The sequence below is a fragment of the Hoplias malabaricus genome, chromosome Y (assembly GCF_029633855.1).
Source record: "Hoplias malabaricus isolate fHopMal1 chromosome Y, fHopMal1.hap1, whole genome shotgun sequence".
Classification (NCBI taxonomy): Eukaryota; Metazoa; Chordata; class Actinopteri; order Characiformes; family Erythrinidae; genus Hoplias; species Hoplias malabaricus.
This window is the reverse complement of record NC_089820.1, coordinates 81,475,924-81,491,490: the sequence shown is the minus strand read 5'-3', so window position 1 is coordinate 81,491,490 and position 15,567 is coordinate 81,475,924. Positions and strand designations below refer to the sequence as shown.

The window sequence follows — 15,567 nt, the reverse complement described above, 5'->3', positions numbered from 1 at the left end:
ACTTTCTGACCGTCCAGACCCTGTACATATAATTATGCACTTTTTAAAACGATAAATGACTAAACCTTAAACAGTTTAAAGTGGTAAAACCAAGTGACCCCAACCCAGGAGTTTAAACCAAACAGATTATCTTTAGTTAACACATTTCAACTCAACCCATTCAACTAAACCTAACACACCCACTCTTCTCAACCCAAACCAAACAGATATACTCAGCTCCACCCAAACAGTCCAGCCAATTCAACCTAAAACTGCCTTATACCAAACCTCAGCTAAACTCAGCTCCTCAGCCTTAATGCCTGGCCCACATTACAGGGTCATCGGTCCGATGTGTTCCTCAGTGGCAAAAGGTCCCCAGTCTCCTGATTTCAGGGTGAACATAAACAATTATACTCTAAGATCGTCCTGTAGTGTGGGAGGCCATAATCCAGTCTTTACTTCTCTGGTATTCTCCCAGTGCAGTCAGGGCCACCCAGATTGTGAATTGTAAATAGGAAATGTTCAATATTTATGAATCAGAATCCTGCAGTCTGGGGTAGATGCCAAAATATGAAAGGTGATGTTAACACCATGCCTTAAGAAAATGAGCTGAGCAATTTTTTTATTATTTTTATTTTATTTATTTTTTTTTTATTTATATATTTTAATTGAGAGAAATTGTAGCCTGTTCTTACAATTAAATTTGATGACATCCACAAATAAATATATGTAAAAAAGGACATTTATTTTTATTTTTTTTTATTTTATTTTATTTATTTATTTATTTATTTATTCATTATTTATTTTTAACATGTAGCGTGTTCATAATTTCAAAATCGATTAGGACTTTTAAACTCCTGTAGTGTGGGACCAGGCATAACCCAACTTCTAACATAAAACACACAATTGAACCCTATAAACTCAACTCATCCCAATCTAAACAACTCCCATTAATCCAAACCAACAATGATCTCTGCTCCATCATCCCTATCTACACAAGTTAACCTAAACCTACTTAATCCCATACAACCAACTCAGTTCCACTGAACACAAAACACATATCTCAAACCATCTAAACTCACCACACTTACCCTATTCCCTGCTCAACACAACAAACACCAATCTAGTTAATTCAATCCACCTACCTCGCCTTGACTAAGCAATCAACAGAACCAAACCCAGTTATCTGAACTCGGCTCATCTGGTCTGAACTATATACACACTTCACTCCACATGATCCAGATCCTCCCACACAACTCCGGTCATTACTATCTGAACGATGTCTGAAGTAACTAAGAGGGCATGTATACATCATCTTCTATAATTAATGTAAGGATTAAAGAACAGTGCACATTTCCATTTTACTAAACTTGCGATAACCCCAAACAATATTACTCAACAGCAAATATCATTCATTCATTATCTGTAACCCTTATCCAATTCAGGGCGGCGGTGGGTCCAGAGCCTACCTGGAATCATTGGGTGCAAGGCTGGAATACACCCTGGAGGGGGCGCCAGTCCTTCACAGGGCAACACAGACCAACAGCAAATAATACTGCATTAAACACCATGTACTTTAAATATTCCATCTACACTTCTAAAACATAATTGAGCATGTAATTTGTCTATTTTACACAAAACGGTGGTGCAGCAGGTAGGTGTCGCAGTCACACAGCTCCGGGGACCTGGAGGTTGTGGGTTTGAGTCCTGTTCCGGGTGACTGTCTCTGAGGAGTTGGTGTGTTCTCCCTGTGTCTGCGTGGGTTTCCTCCTGGTGACTGTCTGTGAGGAGTGTGGTGTGTTCTCCCTGTGTCTGCGTGGGTTTCCTCCGGGTGACTGTCTGTGAGGAGTGTGGTGTGTTCTCCCTGTGTCTGCTTGGGTTTCCTCCGGGTGACTGTCTGTGAGGAGTGTGGTGTGTTCTCTCTGTGTCCGCGTGGGTTTCCTCTGGGTGACTGTCTGTGAGGAGTGTGGTGTGTTCTCCCTGTGTCTGCATGGGTTTCCTTCAGGTGACTGTCTGTGAGGAGTGTGGTGTGTTCTTCCTGTGTATGCGTGGGTTTCCTCCGGGTGACTGTCTGTGAGGAGTGTGGTGTGTTCTCTCTGTGTCCGCGTGGGTTTCCTCTGGGTGCTCCAGTTTCCTCCCACACTCCAAAAACACACATTGGTAGGTGGTTTGGTGACTCACAAAGTGTCCATATGTTGAGTGTGTAAGTGAAGGTGTGAGTGTGTGTCACCCCATGAAGGACTGGCACCCCCTGGGTGTGTTCCTGCTTTGGGCCCAGTGATTCCAGCTCTAGACCCACCACGACACTGAACTGGACAAGGGTTTCAGACCATGAATGAATGAATGTTCCTGCTTTTAATATTTCAAGGAACATGAACAAATGTTTCACCTGTTTAATACACATGTAAATGTTGGATCAAAATTTGTGTAACAATTATGGATGCTCCCCACCCCAACCCCAACACACACACATATGATTAGAAAAATACAAAAGCTATTTACACTGTCAAAATGTCACAAAACACAGATACGTGTAAAAGATACAATATTTAGGGGTGGTTTCATTACTCAGAGTGCATATATAGTACAAACTCTACATGTCTAAGAAAAACAGTATAAGAAATGTCTAACCTCTGCAGGTGGGACAGTTTGCCCAGCTGCTCCATGGCCGGGGCATCTGACTGGTTGGTGAAGGATGGTGGGGTATCTGTTACTGTGGGTACCGTTTTAATGGTGGTGGCCTGCACACTGTGGCTCTCTGTTATAGACTGACCGCACAATTTATCCACCTAGGAGAAAGAAAGTAAGGGAAGAAAAAACAAGAAAAGAAAAGAGGAGTGAATTATATGGATTGAGACAGAGGGATTTTTAAAGCACATTGGACTGAGATAGATTGTCTTTGGCAACCATTAGCTGAGGCTCTCTAATGGAATTGGTTCTAACTGTGCTTTAGGGTTAATCAACACACACACGCACACACACACACACACACACACACAGCAGAAAGACAACACTTTGTTCTCAAATGAAGCATATTAATAGGGACTTTGGCCCCATTTGCAGCAGTAAGAGTTTTATTCTTATGAGAGGGTTTTAGACAGATGTTGGAACATTGCTGTGAGGATTTGATGGCACTGATGTTGTACTATTTGTTCTACATCACAAAAGCCTCTCTACCTCATCCCATTGATTGGATGTAGGTCCATTACTGCAGAGTATGCAATTCCCCTGATCCACAGCCCAGTGCTGGAGGGGTTTATACCCCTGCAGCCAACACTTGGCATTAGACATAGTGACTCCCAGCTAGTTCATGTACGTCTGCTCCACAGTATACCATTTCTGACCACATTAAATTTGATCAGTATGTATTATCAGTCATGAGATATTCAGAGTCTGTAATATTTACAAAACTGTCAAACAGTTGGGCCCTACTCTGGACCTCAAGGAACTCAAAACTCAGCTTCTGAATTTGTTCATCACAAAGTACTTCATTTCCATCTCACATTTCATAAACAAGGCCCAATGCAAATGAAGCCGTCATGATGAAGCAGACTTGAAAACGTTTATAATGGTAATTACAGTTATAGCACTGACACACACACCCCCAGACTCAAATGGACTGCCTTGGCAAGCCATGAATATATGTCTTACTTTAGCACATGCACACAAACACACAGGCCTAGTGCCTGATCAATACCGTCTCATTCCACTGAAAGCTCCCTGACTCATAAATAGAGCTTCAGTCTTTCAGTCACAGCAAACACAGTGTCTCGCTTGAACACACTCGTAAACTAAAACTCAATTAGAATCAATTATTCTGCACCGATACGGAAAATGAGGGCCATTCATATTGGACTCCAGCTTCTATAGCCGTATTAGCTAATGGGAGCTCATGTGATCCCACAGAGTGGGAAGCCTTATTATGCAGCCCTCTGTTAAACACATAGACCTACATTTTTCAATTACAGACACTCATGCAGAAACGTCATCAAAGAAACGAAAGTATGTAAAAAGAATAAAACTAAAAAAGTCTGAGAATAGTAAGAGCTGGCCACTGTGAGAAAACAAATCATAAAACACTTTATACATCACCAGACCAACGAGGTCGAGTATCAGATCTCAGATAATATCAAAGCTCATGAATGAAAAGTCAAAAAAGGTTTAAATTAACTTTAGTCTCAGGTCATGAAGTGTGTGTGTGCCTTTACATACAAATGGTAGGGAACTTATGTAAACAATGTGCTTTGTGATACATTAAACCCAAATTAAAGTACAATAAAGAGCTACACTCCACACGTAAATGCTACCAAAGCAATGCAATCACTATTCTAATGTCACTGTCCAATTAAAATCATGTGTCTCAACAACTCACTGACAATCTATTTTTAAAAATATGGCCAAAGCCCTCGGGCCCCGAGTGGCTTTGCCCTTTAAAAACACACACAAACAGATTGAATTGCAAGTAGTGGAGGTTCTGGACTGCGGATAGCATCTCAGAGTCACAATAACCCTTTTTAACTTTTCCTTAAACCACAGGTGCCCTACCCTCACACACCACCTAAATATACTCCAGCCAGTGACGCTACGTCCCCAGTGGCCCAGGCACCAGCTCTGGAAGAGGAATGTTGAAAGTCATGGCATGTGCTCTTAAGATGGAATTTAAATGGAAGTTTACAATGCCATAATAATTTCAATGGCAGTCAGCAGTGGCGTTCTGATGGACAGGGAGTGTTCAGACGCGAGGCAAATCACTGGTCATTACCTGACTCTGTATTAAAGAACTTAATTATTATATCAAAGTATTTATGCCATTACTTTATTAATAGTACAATTGCCTTCCATTACAGGAGTCTTTTCTTCTGTGAAGGCATGTGAGAACATGTCAGTGAGGATTTGATAGCAGTCATCCACATGAGCTTTACTGAGGTCAAAAAAGATCTAGCTTTGGACTACGATTTTTTATTTATTTATTTATTTATTTATTTTTCCTTTAGTGTGAGGAGATTTTGTTTCAAAATAGTCTTTCTTTCTCACAGTCCTGCAACAAGGGGTAATTTTTTTCTGCACAGTGAGAGCAGTCAGGAGGGTCTAGGAGTCGGGATCAACTCCTGACCAATGATTCAGAGAGTCGGGATACTTGGAGTCGACTCAGACTTGAGTTTGCGATGCCTTTTGTAGTGCAACTTAAAACAAACAAAGCTCTAAATAATTTCTAAGTGAATCATATATTGATATAATCTGAAACTGCTGTAAACAGGGGTTTAATCCTGACTTTTTTGTTTTTGACTTTATCCATTAAAGTAAAGTTAAAAAGACACCTACAGAAATGTCTGTGATCAGTTTGTTATATCATTCAAAACTGGGAAATATGTCATTATCTATTTATCTATTACAGGATAAGAAACGGCAACCCAAATAATGAAATGTACACAAACTGAAGGTGCTTCATCACTCCAGAAAACACAGTAGCCCTGTTCAACTGTAAAGTGCTGGGAGGATTGATCTCGGTCTTGATCACACTTAGCATTGAGGGTCATATGCAGCTGCTCTAGGCCATCTCATTTCTTTTCATAATTTTCTACAGAGATGATAAAAAGCTACGTAGTGCACAATCAAACATATGTGTCCATGTCATTGACTTTTAAAAATAAGTTATTTGAACACCCTACTTTAAAGGACATTAAAGCTTCAAGCCTTATTACAGAGATCAGCACGGCTCCATCAGTGATGTTTTGAAAGCTTTAAGCCTCAGTAGGTAAAATACACCAGAAGCAATGATTGAATGTGAGTGTGTAGGGAAAATATTTCTGTCCCGATATTGTTGTGTTCTGGATAGTTTATTGACATTAGCCTCCATGGTAAATATTTTGAGGATATCTTTTTTTTTTTTCATAATAGCATGGGAACCCTATTTATTTTCTGAAAATAATCTGTGTGTGTGTGTTTTGGAGCTACATGCCGAGTCGCTATCAACATAATGTTCTTAACCCAGTCGCAATGGGAGCTTCGTCCAAAATTCCATCTCTAATTAAAAGCACCCCTACCCAGAAACTTTGGCAACTAAATTAATGTGCCTGATGCCATATGAGTCAAAATGGTTTTACTCAATTTCAAACTGAGTGAGGCTTTAAATAACTTCTGTTTTGTAGTTTAATTCAGTCCAGCAAGTCATTTGAGAGAAACCAAATCCCTTTGTTGCACTGGACTTTTGAGAAGTTCCAGCCACCAGTCATCAGTTCTGAGTTCCATTTCATGATGGAAATGATGCTGCGTTTTCAAGTTGGCACTGAAAATAATAAAGTGTGTTCTATGAGTTATCCCATTATGGGTGCAAATGAGATAAGAAAAAGTAGGGGTAATTTGAAAAATACGGCAAGAATGTTTTTCTGAAAAGCATCTTCTGCTTCTCAAGCTTTAAGTAATCACTAACATATTCAATAAATGTTGGGCTATAGAGTGGATAGCCCATAAGTCTCAGAACGCCAGAGCAATCTTCATCTTTGTTGTCTATTTCCTTTTCTCAGTAACAGTTTATTGAAGCTACAAATCCTTTCGGACTCAAAGTTGTCTTCTCATAGTAGAAGGATTTAGAAGACGACTTTCTTCAGTCTTTCAAAGAAGAATGTACTATATATCTGATGGTGAAAGTGTCTGTGATTTAAAAAAGGTCCTGCACAGTTGATAAAAGGGGCTTATTCTACCCATTTTCCACAAAATTACAAAGTTGGGGTATAATTAAATGTCTATGACCTGCTGTGGTCAAACGGCACAGCAGAGTTCTTGCCCTGTCAAATCAGAGCGACCGGTTTCAGCGCCTGTTCCTTTAAATAAGAATGAGCCAAAGATTAGTTCAGCGCGAGAGCCCAGGAGTGAGGAGCAGAATCTCAGATTTTTAGTCATTATCACTTGGTTCTCTTTTCCATTCACATTTTCACCATATTTAACCAGTACTTTTTTTAATAACTACTATTTCTCTGCACACATCATGTTTTTTTAGCTCTGTTTAACCTCATCTTTGTGATCTCACCTAAACAGGGATCCAGTCCTGTGATTGGAGATGCTCGGATGAGGAGGCAGGACAATTATAAAGTCTCTGCATTTCACAAAAATACAGCAGCCTTGTTTCACTGTTTGTGGGCTGGTAGGCTCCAGGTGATCAAATTTTTGTGCACATTCTCTGAAAAAGAAAATGTTAACTTTTAAAGCCCCTTTTTCTACACAGTTGAACTACTTTTTCATCTGTCATTTTGGAAACTGCATTGTGACATAATCCTATTTGATTTGAAAGGTTTGAAATTCATAGAAAAATGTAGCTGCCTGTATTTTAGCCTATTATTTAAAGAGGTTTCGCACTGGATACCCTTTCAGACAATATAATGCCAACACTGTTTTCCCTGGTGCATTTTTTTTTTGTTAACTCTTTTGCAAACATTAGAAAAAAAAATAATAATAAATGGAGCTTTACGTTTTGCCTTACTCCCCACCCATCTCACTGCATTAGGTGATTTCATTCGCCAAAAGAACATTAGCTCATCGCTACAAAAATGCATGACTACTTCCTTAATGTCAGTGGTATCAGCCAATATCCCTGCCTGGAAACCCAGCCCAGCACTAATCCGAACTCACATTCTTCACATGCCTTTCAAAGAAGAAATTCTGTTTACAGAGAACATGCAAAAATTTAGACAATGTTTGTTTCGTAAGAGTGGAGTCAAAAGCCTCCCCTAAGTTTTTAATTAAGGTACTGGTTATTACTTGGAAATTGTCAAGATTAATAGCAGCACTAGCAAGCATATGTTTCTGAATATCTGTACCTAGAGAATTTAGCATCTTCCAGCTAGCATTTTCTATTAGGCAGTCTGTTATTCTATGTAGACAAGCACCATTGTTAAGTTTGCTGATATGTAAAGCTGGGTATCATCAGCGTAGCAGTGGAATTGAATACCATGACTACCAAGTACTGTACCTTGTGGAAGCATATATAGGTTGAATAGTAGAGGGCTAAGGACTGACCCTTGTGGAACAAATTTTACAAAAGTAGGATAATAGGATCTGAACCTAGAGAGGGCCTCCTAGATGTTCCAGCTTATGAAGTAACATTGCATGATCTTTGATACAAAAATCTGCACTCAAATCAAGCAGGACCAGGATAGAGATACAGCATTTATCAAGTAAAAGGTGTAGTAAATGGTTAGTCTTGTTAGAGCTGTTTTGTTGCTGTGATTTGGTCTAGGTCCTGACTGGTCCTGTCCATAAAATATAATATGAAAATGAAACTGCATGAGCACATTTCAAAATATAAACTGAATTTCACCTGTGCCCTTTATCAAATGATACACAACACAGGGCCAATCAGAACAGAGCTCATTTAGGTGCGAGTCTTAAAGGAACAGGAAGATATAAGGAATAAGATCAGCAGAAAAATGGTCAGATGACAATGAGTGATGATTGTTTTTGTTAGAAATATATTAGAAGTGGACCTCAGGGAACATAATAAAACATGACAAAAATGTTAGGCACAGGCCCTTTAATACAAACGCCTGCGGTAGAACATGCCTCTGGTTCTTAGCCAGCGGAAAAAAAAAGGCAAAAGAGACATGGATGTTTAAGAAAGAAAGATCCATGAGGGAGAAAAGAAAGCAGTCAACTGCTGGCCTCTGAGAGAAATATGGCTCTCCAAACTCAAAACATCTGAGAGAAGAAAACATGAGAAGCATGGAGGGTGCTGTGAGGGGAGATTTTGGAGGGGAATGAAATGAACAATAAAGAAGGATAAATGCATTTGAGATGCTGCAGGTCGACAGGAGACGGGCCTAGCTTCAGTTTTCTGATGACAGCTTGAAGGACGAGATCAAACAAAAAATGAAATACACTTCATTCCACACTTCAGCCACAACTCACTTATCCAGCAGTAAAATCAGGAGCTTGAAACATGAAGTGTGGATGTAACGTATGGTTTAAGTGTTTGCACAAAACCCATTTCCAGAAAAATTGGGACGCTGTGCAAAATGTAAGTAAAGACAAATCATTAAAACATAATAGCTCATTCAAAGAACGTGCCACTGGCATAAAATTCAAAGTGGGCATATATTTAGAAGTTTCAACTTTTGAAATATTGTCTTTGTAAAGTTTTTAATTAAATACTGAGTTGTATGGTGTTGCATTGCATTGCATTCTTCTTTCATTTACATTTTGCACAACAGCAAAACTATTTGGAAATGGTGTGCGTGTGTGTGTGTGTGTGTGTGTGTGTGTGTGTGTGTACGCACCTGTCTTTACGTGTAATAGACATGTATTTCTTCAGAAACATTCCCTAATGGAACTGGAGAAGAAGTGAAGGAACAGAAAGTGAGGGATAGTCTTTCTGCTGGTGCAGGCATGTTCCCTACACAAGCTGCTAATTAATTTGGCCTGATCTGTGTTAGTGTGTGTGTGTGTGTTTGTGTCTGTGTGTGTGTGTGTGTGTTGTCACTGCTCATTACAGAGACACAGACTCTATTTCTTAGTCAAGCCCCACAGGTCCCCTGTAGTGGTTTCCAAACTGATCCCCAGGGCCCCACAGATGGTCCACTCCGCTGGGGGTCTCGGAAGTCTGATTCCAGGACCAGTAGTGTGAATGCCTTAAAATGCCTCTGACGTTTATCATCATCTGAATTTGATGATGTTCTTTCCGTGTGTAGATGTTTCTTGCTTCAGTGTAAGAACAAGTCGCAGCACTTGTTTCACCTTTTAATCATTACTTGTGAAACAGAAGTGTAAACATGCTCTAAAATTATATGAAAATGTACCCAAAACATAACAATACGTTCATTCATACATACATACTTTAACCACTTATTAAAGTCAGGGTCACGGTGAGTCTGGAGCCTACACTGCAACAAAATGTAATCTAAGCAAGTAAAATTTACTTAAATCTAGTCTAAATATCTAGTATTACTCATTTGGAAATTGTTGGATGACTAGATACAGATATTTTTGCATAATTCAATAAATAACATAAAAAGATGCTTAAAAGAAGCAAAAATATCTGCCAATGGAATAAGACACTTTCTGTAGATAAAATAATTTAAAACAGGTAAAAATAAGTTAGAAATAATCTAATTATATTCGTACAACAATTTTTTGCAGTGTACTAAGGATTAAATAATTGTGTAATTATGCTAATAAACGTAACTTGTAATCAATAAACCAAAAGTCTAAAAAAAAATCGACACTGACATTCAATGTGTTTAACCTTCCTCTTGTGTTAGGGTCTTGAGCGACACGTTTTAGGTTTTAAATGCACACAAGCGCTCCATAAATTTGTTTATTGCATCAAGACTTTTTGACTTTGTCAGGAACTTCTATTTAAACAATATAATATATATTTTTTTTTTACTAAATTATAAAATGTTCTTGTTAAAATTGTTTATTTTCTGTTGTTAGGGTCAATTTCGACCCAGGTATAATTTTAAATCAGAAAACAAGTGCCAAATCTGGACTCGTAAACACACTATACACCAACAGCCTACAGCTGTCTCCTCCTACAACCACTCGAGCTTCAGTTAGGGGCTTCTATCTTTGTCTGTTTCACAAAACAAGGAAAGACAGACATGTCCAGACACGTAAGGCCCAGTCAGTTTAGAGTTGGTGTTTTGTAGAGTGTACATCTCCAGTTTACAGTCTGCAGCAATAAACAATTAAAACCAATCCTTTCATGGATAAGGAAGAATAACAAGGTCAACAAGAAGTAAGAAACAAATTGGTTGATAAATGATTGTCTTATGGCTGATTTAAGACACGGGTCAAAACCGACCCATTAACATAAGAGATGGTAACAGAAAGCTAACACAGGAGGAGGTTAAATAAGATCAGAAATCGTTGATTACATCCAAAAGCTTATTTTATTAATTTAAATTTCAGAAACTCCTGGATCTAAAATGTTTAAGACAAGACTAATACAGATCTGACACAGTCTAGAAGGTAATATTGAAAACATGAAGTATTCTAACCAGTGGCCAACTGAGATATCTGATATCATAATTTAAAATCCAGATACCTACATAAACATATTCACAATACGCCACAGCCCTGGCAAGTTCCAGCCAAATCGTATGGTTCAAAAATCATTACACAAATTCATTCTGAAAAGCAGCTTAATGATCAACATGGGATATTCGTAAAGTAAATAAACTCACATGCAGCACTGCTATAAACACAAAATATTATTTACAGTACGAGGAAATGATGGCTGGCCATTTATCATTTATGATAAACAGAGGCCCAGTGCTTTTCAGAGTTTCTCATTCTCATATTTCATTTTACATCCGTCTACAATCTGCATACGTAGTCCTTCTGTGACTATGTGAATGCAGCATATTTGTTTCTATAGTCTTCTATATTTGATATAATTAACCTGAGACTTCAATGAAGCCACAGTATATAGAAATAACTGCATAGCCAACTATCAAATGTACACAACACAGTTATGCAAAGCATAAAATGCTAAGCCAACTCCCATGCACTGGGGGCTCTGTTTCTGTAAATCCACACACACTCGAATGTTGTTTTCACTCTGCCCAAAATAAAGAGGATGCATCGGTTCATGACTTGTCCATGAGAATGACCTGAAAAACCCATCATTCCCTGAGGCATTACAACCTGACAAATTGACTTCTCAAGACCGTTCTTCTGGAGAACACAAGTCCGTTCCGTGTGTCCTCCATATGTAGAAGCAGCCATGGATTCCCAATAGCAATAGCGCTGCACAAGCACAAAACACTGCCATTTCTAACCGTATGGCGTTTACAATTAGATTTTATGTGCAACTTAGAGTTAGGCTTAAAGTTAGGATTAGGGTTAGGTTTAGGGTTTGGTGTTAGCAATAGCATTTAACGCTGTCAAAACAATGTGGTTAGACATGTTTAGTCTTAACTCCAGAATTAAAGTTAAGTGTTTTGCTTTAACAGTTATGTTTAGGGTTAAGGTTAGGTTTATGATTAAGTTTAAAGTTAGTAGTGTTAGTAGTAACATTTAACTTGCTCAAAACAATGTTGTTTTCTAATCTTTAGGAGCTTAGTTTTAGGTTAATGGTTAAGTAAAGTTTTGTTTGGTGTTAGCAGTGGTATTAAAAAAGCAAAGAATAGTTAGGTTAATAACTACAATTTATGTTTACATTTAGAGTTACATTTCTGACAGATTTTTTCATGTCCGGTTGCCATAAGTCCACAGGACCATCCTTAAAAACACAATACATGTTTTACGAATACCAATTGTAATTCCCACTATTTACGAACTCTAGGAATGGTCTATTAGTACAATATGTACAATTTCACACGGAGACCTGTCTAGTTAGAGTTCTTCTCCAAGTGTGTTCAGCTGTCCAACGATGCTGCTTTGGCTAACATTTCAAAATTATATGGCTGTTTACATATGCCTCTTCATATGTTGCATGTTCTAGCCTTCATCCCCCCAGCTTGATGGCACTGTGTGACTGAAAGGGGCCTAGCAAATAGGTGGTATTGTAAATATCTGAAAATGGGTGAGAGAATTTGAAAAAAGGACAGTGTAAACTGAAATCAGTCAACCACAGCCATGATTTCTGGAGAACTGACTAAGGAACAGACTCATTTCTTCTAGTTAAATACATCTAGTGAAGTTAATGTATCTCCTGATTTGGCTGAAATGAAAGTCAAGCCCAGCAGGGGGTCTTAACCCACAAGCCTTTCTTTCCTCACTGGGAGTGACCTGCTCTCTCGCTCGCCCGTCACTGGCATCTGACTCTCTGTTCACTGAGGGGGTATTGGGTTTCTGCATGCTGTGGTGGTCCGTGTTGCAGGTTTATTTGTGTAAGGATCAGCTACAGAAGCCTCCTGGCTTTCTCAGCTCTTTTGCTGCAATGCCTGGTGGGTACTGGACACTGGCTTTTGTCCACTGATGGTAAACATTCTCTCTCTCTGTCTTTCTCTCTCTCTCTCTCCTGTTTCTGAGTGTAGATACAAGGTTGGTGTTCCTAATCCAGTGATTTTTCAGTGTATATTTTATTTTAACAGTGTTGGACAACCTACCCGACTCAGCTCGGCTCCACTCACTTTTTGGTTCCTGGTCCCTGGTAGCATTTCCACTAGCACAGCTCCCACTGAAATGTAGCCCATGATGTCGCAAAACAGTTTCTAATGGAAAATGTGAGCTTTAGAAACCACAACAACATCAGCAGTTGCTTTAAGCATTGTTTATTCATTGTGTATTTGCGTGTATTTTTTTTTTTGGTTTTTTTTTTGTTTTTTTCCCCTTGTTGCACTGTCCAGCTCTTGCACCATCATCAGCCACCAATCCAAGGAAAGTTTGACCACATGGATATTTTACGAGCTGCCACTGTGATTTGGATAAAAACAAACATGATCAATACTGCAGTTTGGAAATTTTTACAAATGCTTAGTTTGTCCTGGATGTCTGCATTCCACCAGGATTAACAAGTCACCAAACAGCGCTCTTGAATATGTACACATCACGTTTAGTCCATACTTGGCTAATTTGGAACTCCAAGTGAGCAGGGACTGAAAAGGTTCTAGGTACAAAGTATCAAATTTGCCTAATTGCGAAACAAAAAAGCCAAGTAAAAGATGAGTCAATTTGAGTAGGTACCACACAGTGGAAAAGCGCCATTAGTGGATTAACCCCCTCCCACACATGGACAGGGTTTAATTCCTTATGCAGCTAGGAAACCAACATTATACCTGACACATATGAGGAGGCACCCATACACTATACAATAATACAGCATTCTTGGTAGGAACACAGTTTTGTAGAACTGCACAGCTGCTGAAGTGATTTGTAATAAGCTGTACTGTAGGATATCCGTCAGTTCTAGATAAATAACTCCTCAAGTGCATCCATCAAGAGCGACAGACAGAAAAATAAATTTGAAGCTGCCTCTTTCAATGGCAAACAAATGCTCTTTTATTAAAAACAAATCCAGAAATCTGCAGCATCAATAACTTAAGGCAACACTGACCTAAACACTGGCCTGGTCAAAACTGCAGAGAAAGGATACGCATCACAACTGATGAGAAGCATTAGTCTTACATATCCTCTCTGTCTGTTTCTGCAACAGATTCAAGAATCTCAGCACAGACAGGAATGACAGCTTTAACCTCAGTGCTGTTGAAGTGGTTAGAACGCGGTCCATTCACCGAGTCAGCACTGAACCCAACGCCAGTTTGAGGATTTAGATCTGCCTGTTTTTGCCCCGTATGTATGCAAGTATGTGTGTGTGTGTTTTCACAGTCATCTCTAGTGCCTTGGCTGTTCTACCTCACTTAATAAATGCTACATTATTTATATTTTTTTTGTATCCCTAATTTTTGCCAAATGTTCTCTCTCTGTCATCACCAGTTCCATCCATCAGTGATCCTCCTCTAACCGCACATAGTGCCTCCAGCCTCAGGAGGGTGGGGCAAACCCAGACTTCCTCAGAGATTTGAGGCCATCTCATTGATTCTTTCTGCACTGCCACTACTGCAAAGTCACCAAACAGCTTAACAGGCCAAAGAGAGCACATCCCACCCAACCAGAGAGGAGAAGAATACTCTCTAGGACCCTTGACCTCTGAAAGTTGAGGCACCACTGGGGATCAAAATCTAGTTCAAATAATTAAAATCAAATAAAAATATTTTAGCCAAAAAACAGGATCTGGATTCTTCTTTAGTATTTTTAAGCTACGTTCACATTACAAACCGAATTAATCAATTCAGATTTTTTTTTTTTGATTGATGGTTTACAGTCATAAATGTATCTGTCTGTAATGTCAACAAATCTGCCTATGAAACATGCACATTGACACATTTATGCACACTGCCTGCTTAACCAACAACAAAACATCATATTTTTAAGACTACTCCTTGTTTTAAAACAGGAAAACACAGGTTAGTAGGCCATATTATGTACCCTTGAGGGTACCATCCCAAAGACACATTTCTGTGTGTGTACCATTCAGGGTAAAGTTCAGCATTTTTTGTTTTCTGAGTGTGTGATATGGGCCTTTCAAAGGTTTCATCAGGCGTAGAGTCGAGAACAATCTGAGCAACTCATCTTGATGACCTCACTGTGTTTTCCTCCTTGTTTGCTGTAAAGTCTGCATTAGTAAGATCGAGAGAATGCAGTTAGTCCCGCCAGGGAATTTGTTTTGACACCACAGATTTAATGCGTTTGCCCTTGAAAACACTGATTCGCTCTTTTCTCGCTATTCCCCCCTGTATCTCACACACCCACCCATGCACACACCAGTTGGAAAAGCTTTAGTGTCTGACCTCTGAGGTTGGCCTCACACTCCAAAACCTCTGCCTCCTCTCTCTGTCCCTCTGATAGCTTGTTTCCCTGAAAGAAATTTACAGCATCCCTACTCGTTTCTCTTCTGCTCTCTCATTTTCCCTCCTTCCTTGTACCCTCATCAAAATCATTCCCCATTCTCTCTCCGCTCACCATAATTAAATCACACAAGATCAGCAGTGTGGTCTTCCCAAAGCCGGCTGTCTTGCTGGAAACTGTGTAGTGTCGCTGTCTCCCTGGCGATTGATGTAAACACAAGGAAGAATCCCACAAGGGAATCCA

At 39.3% G+C, this 15,567-nt stretch overlaps 1 protein-coding gene across 1 annotated transcript in view; it reads right to left on the bottom strand.

Moving 5' to 3' along the window:
* The window catches only part of LOC136679433 (glypican-5-like), a 146,151-nt gene that overhangs the window by 85,112 nt on the left and 45,472 nt on the right, over positions 1 to 15,567 (bottom strand). Inside the window, exon 4 of the mRNA XM_066657949.1 lies at positions 2,611 to 2,768. Coding sequence (XP_066514046.1) covers positions 2,611 to 2,768 — 158 coding nt within the window. The remainder of the gene's footprint in view (positions 1 to 2,610; positions 2,769 to 15,567) is intronic.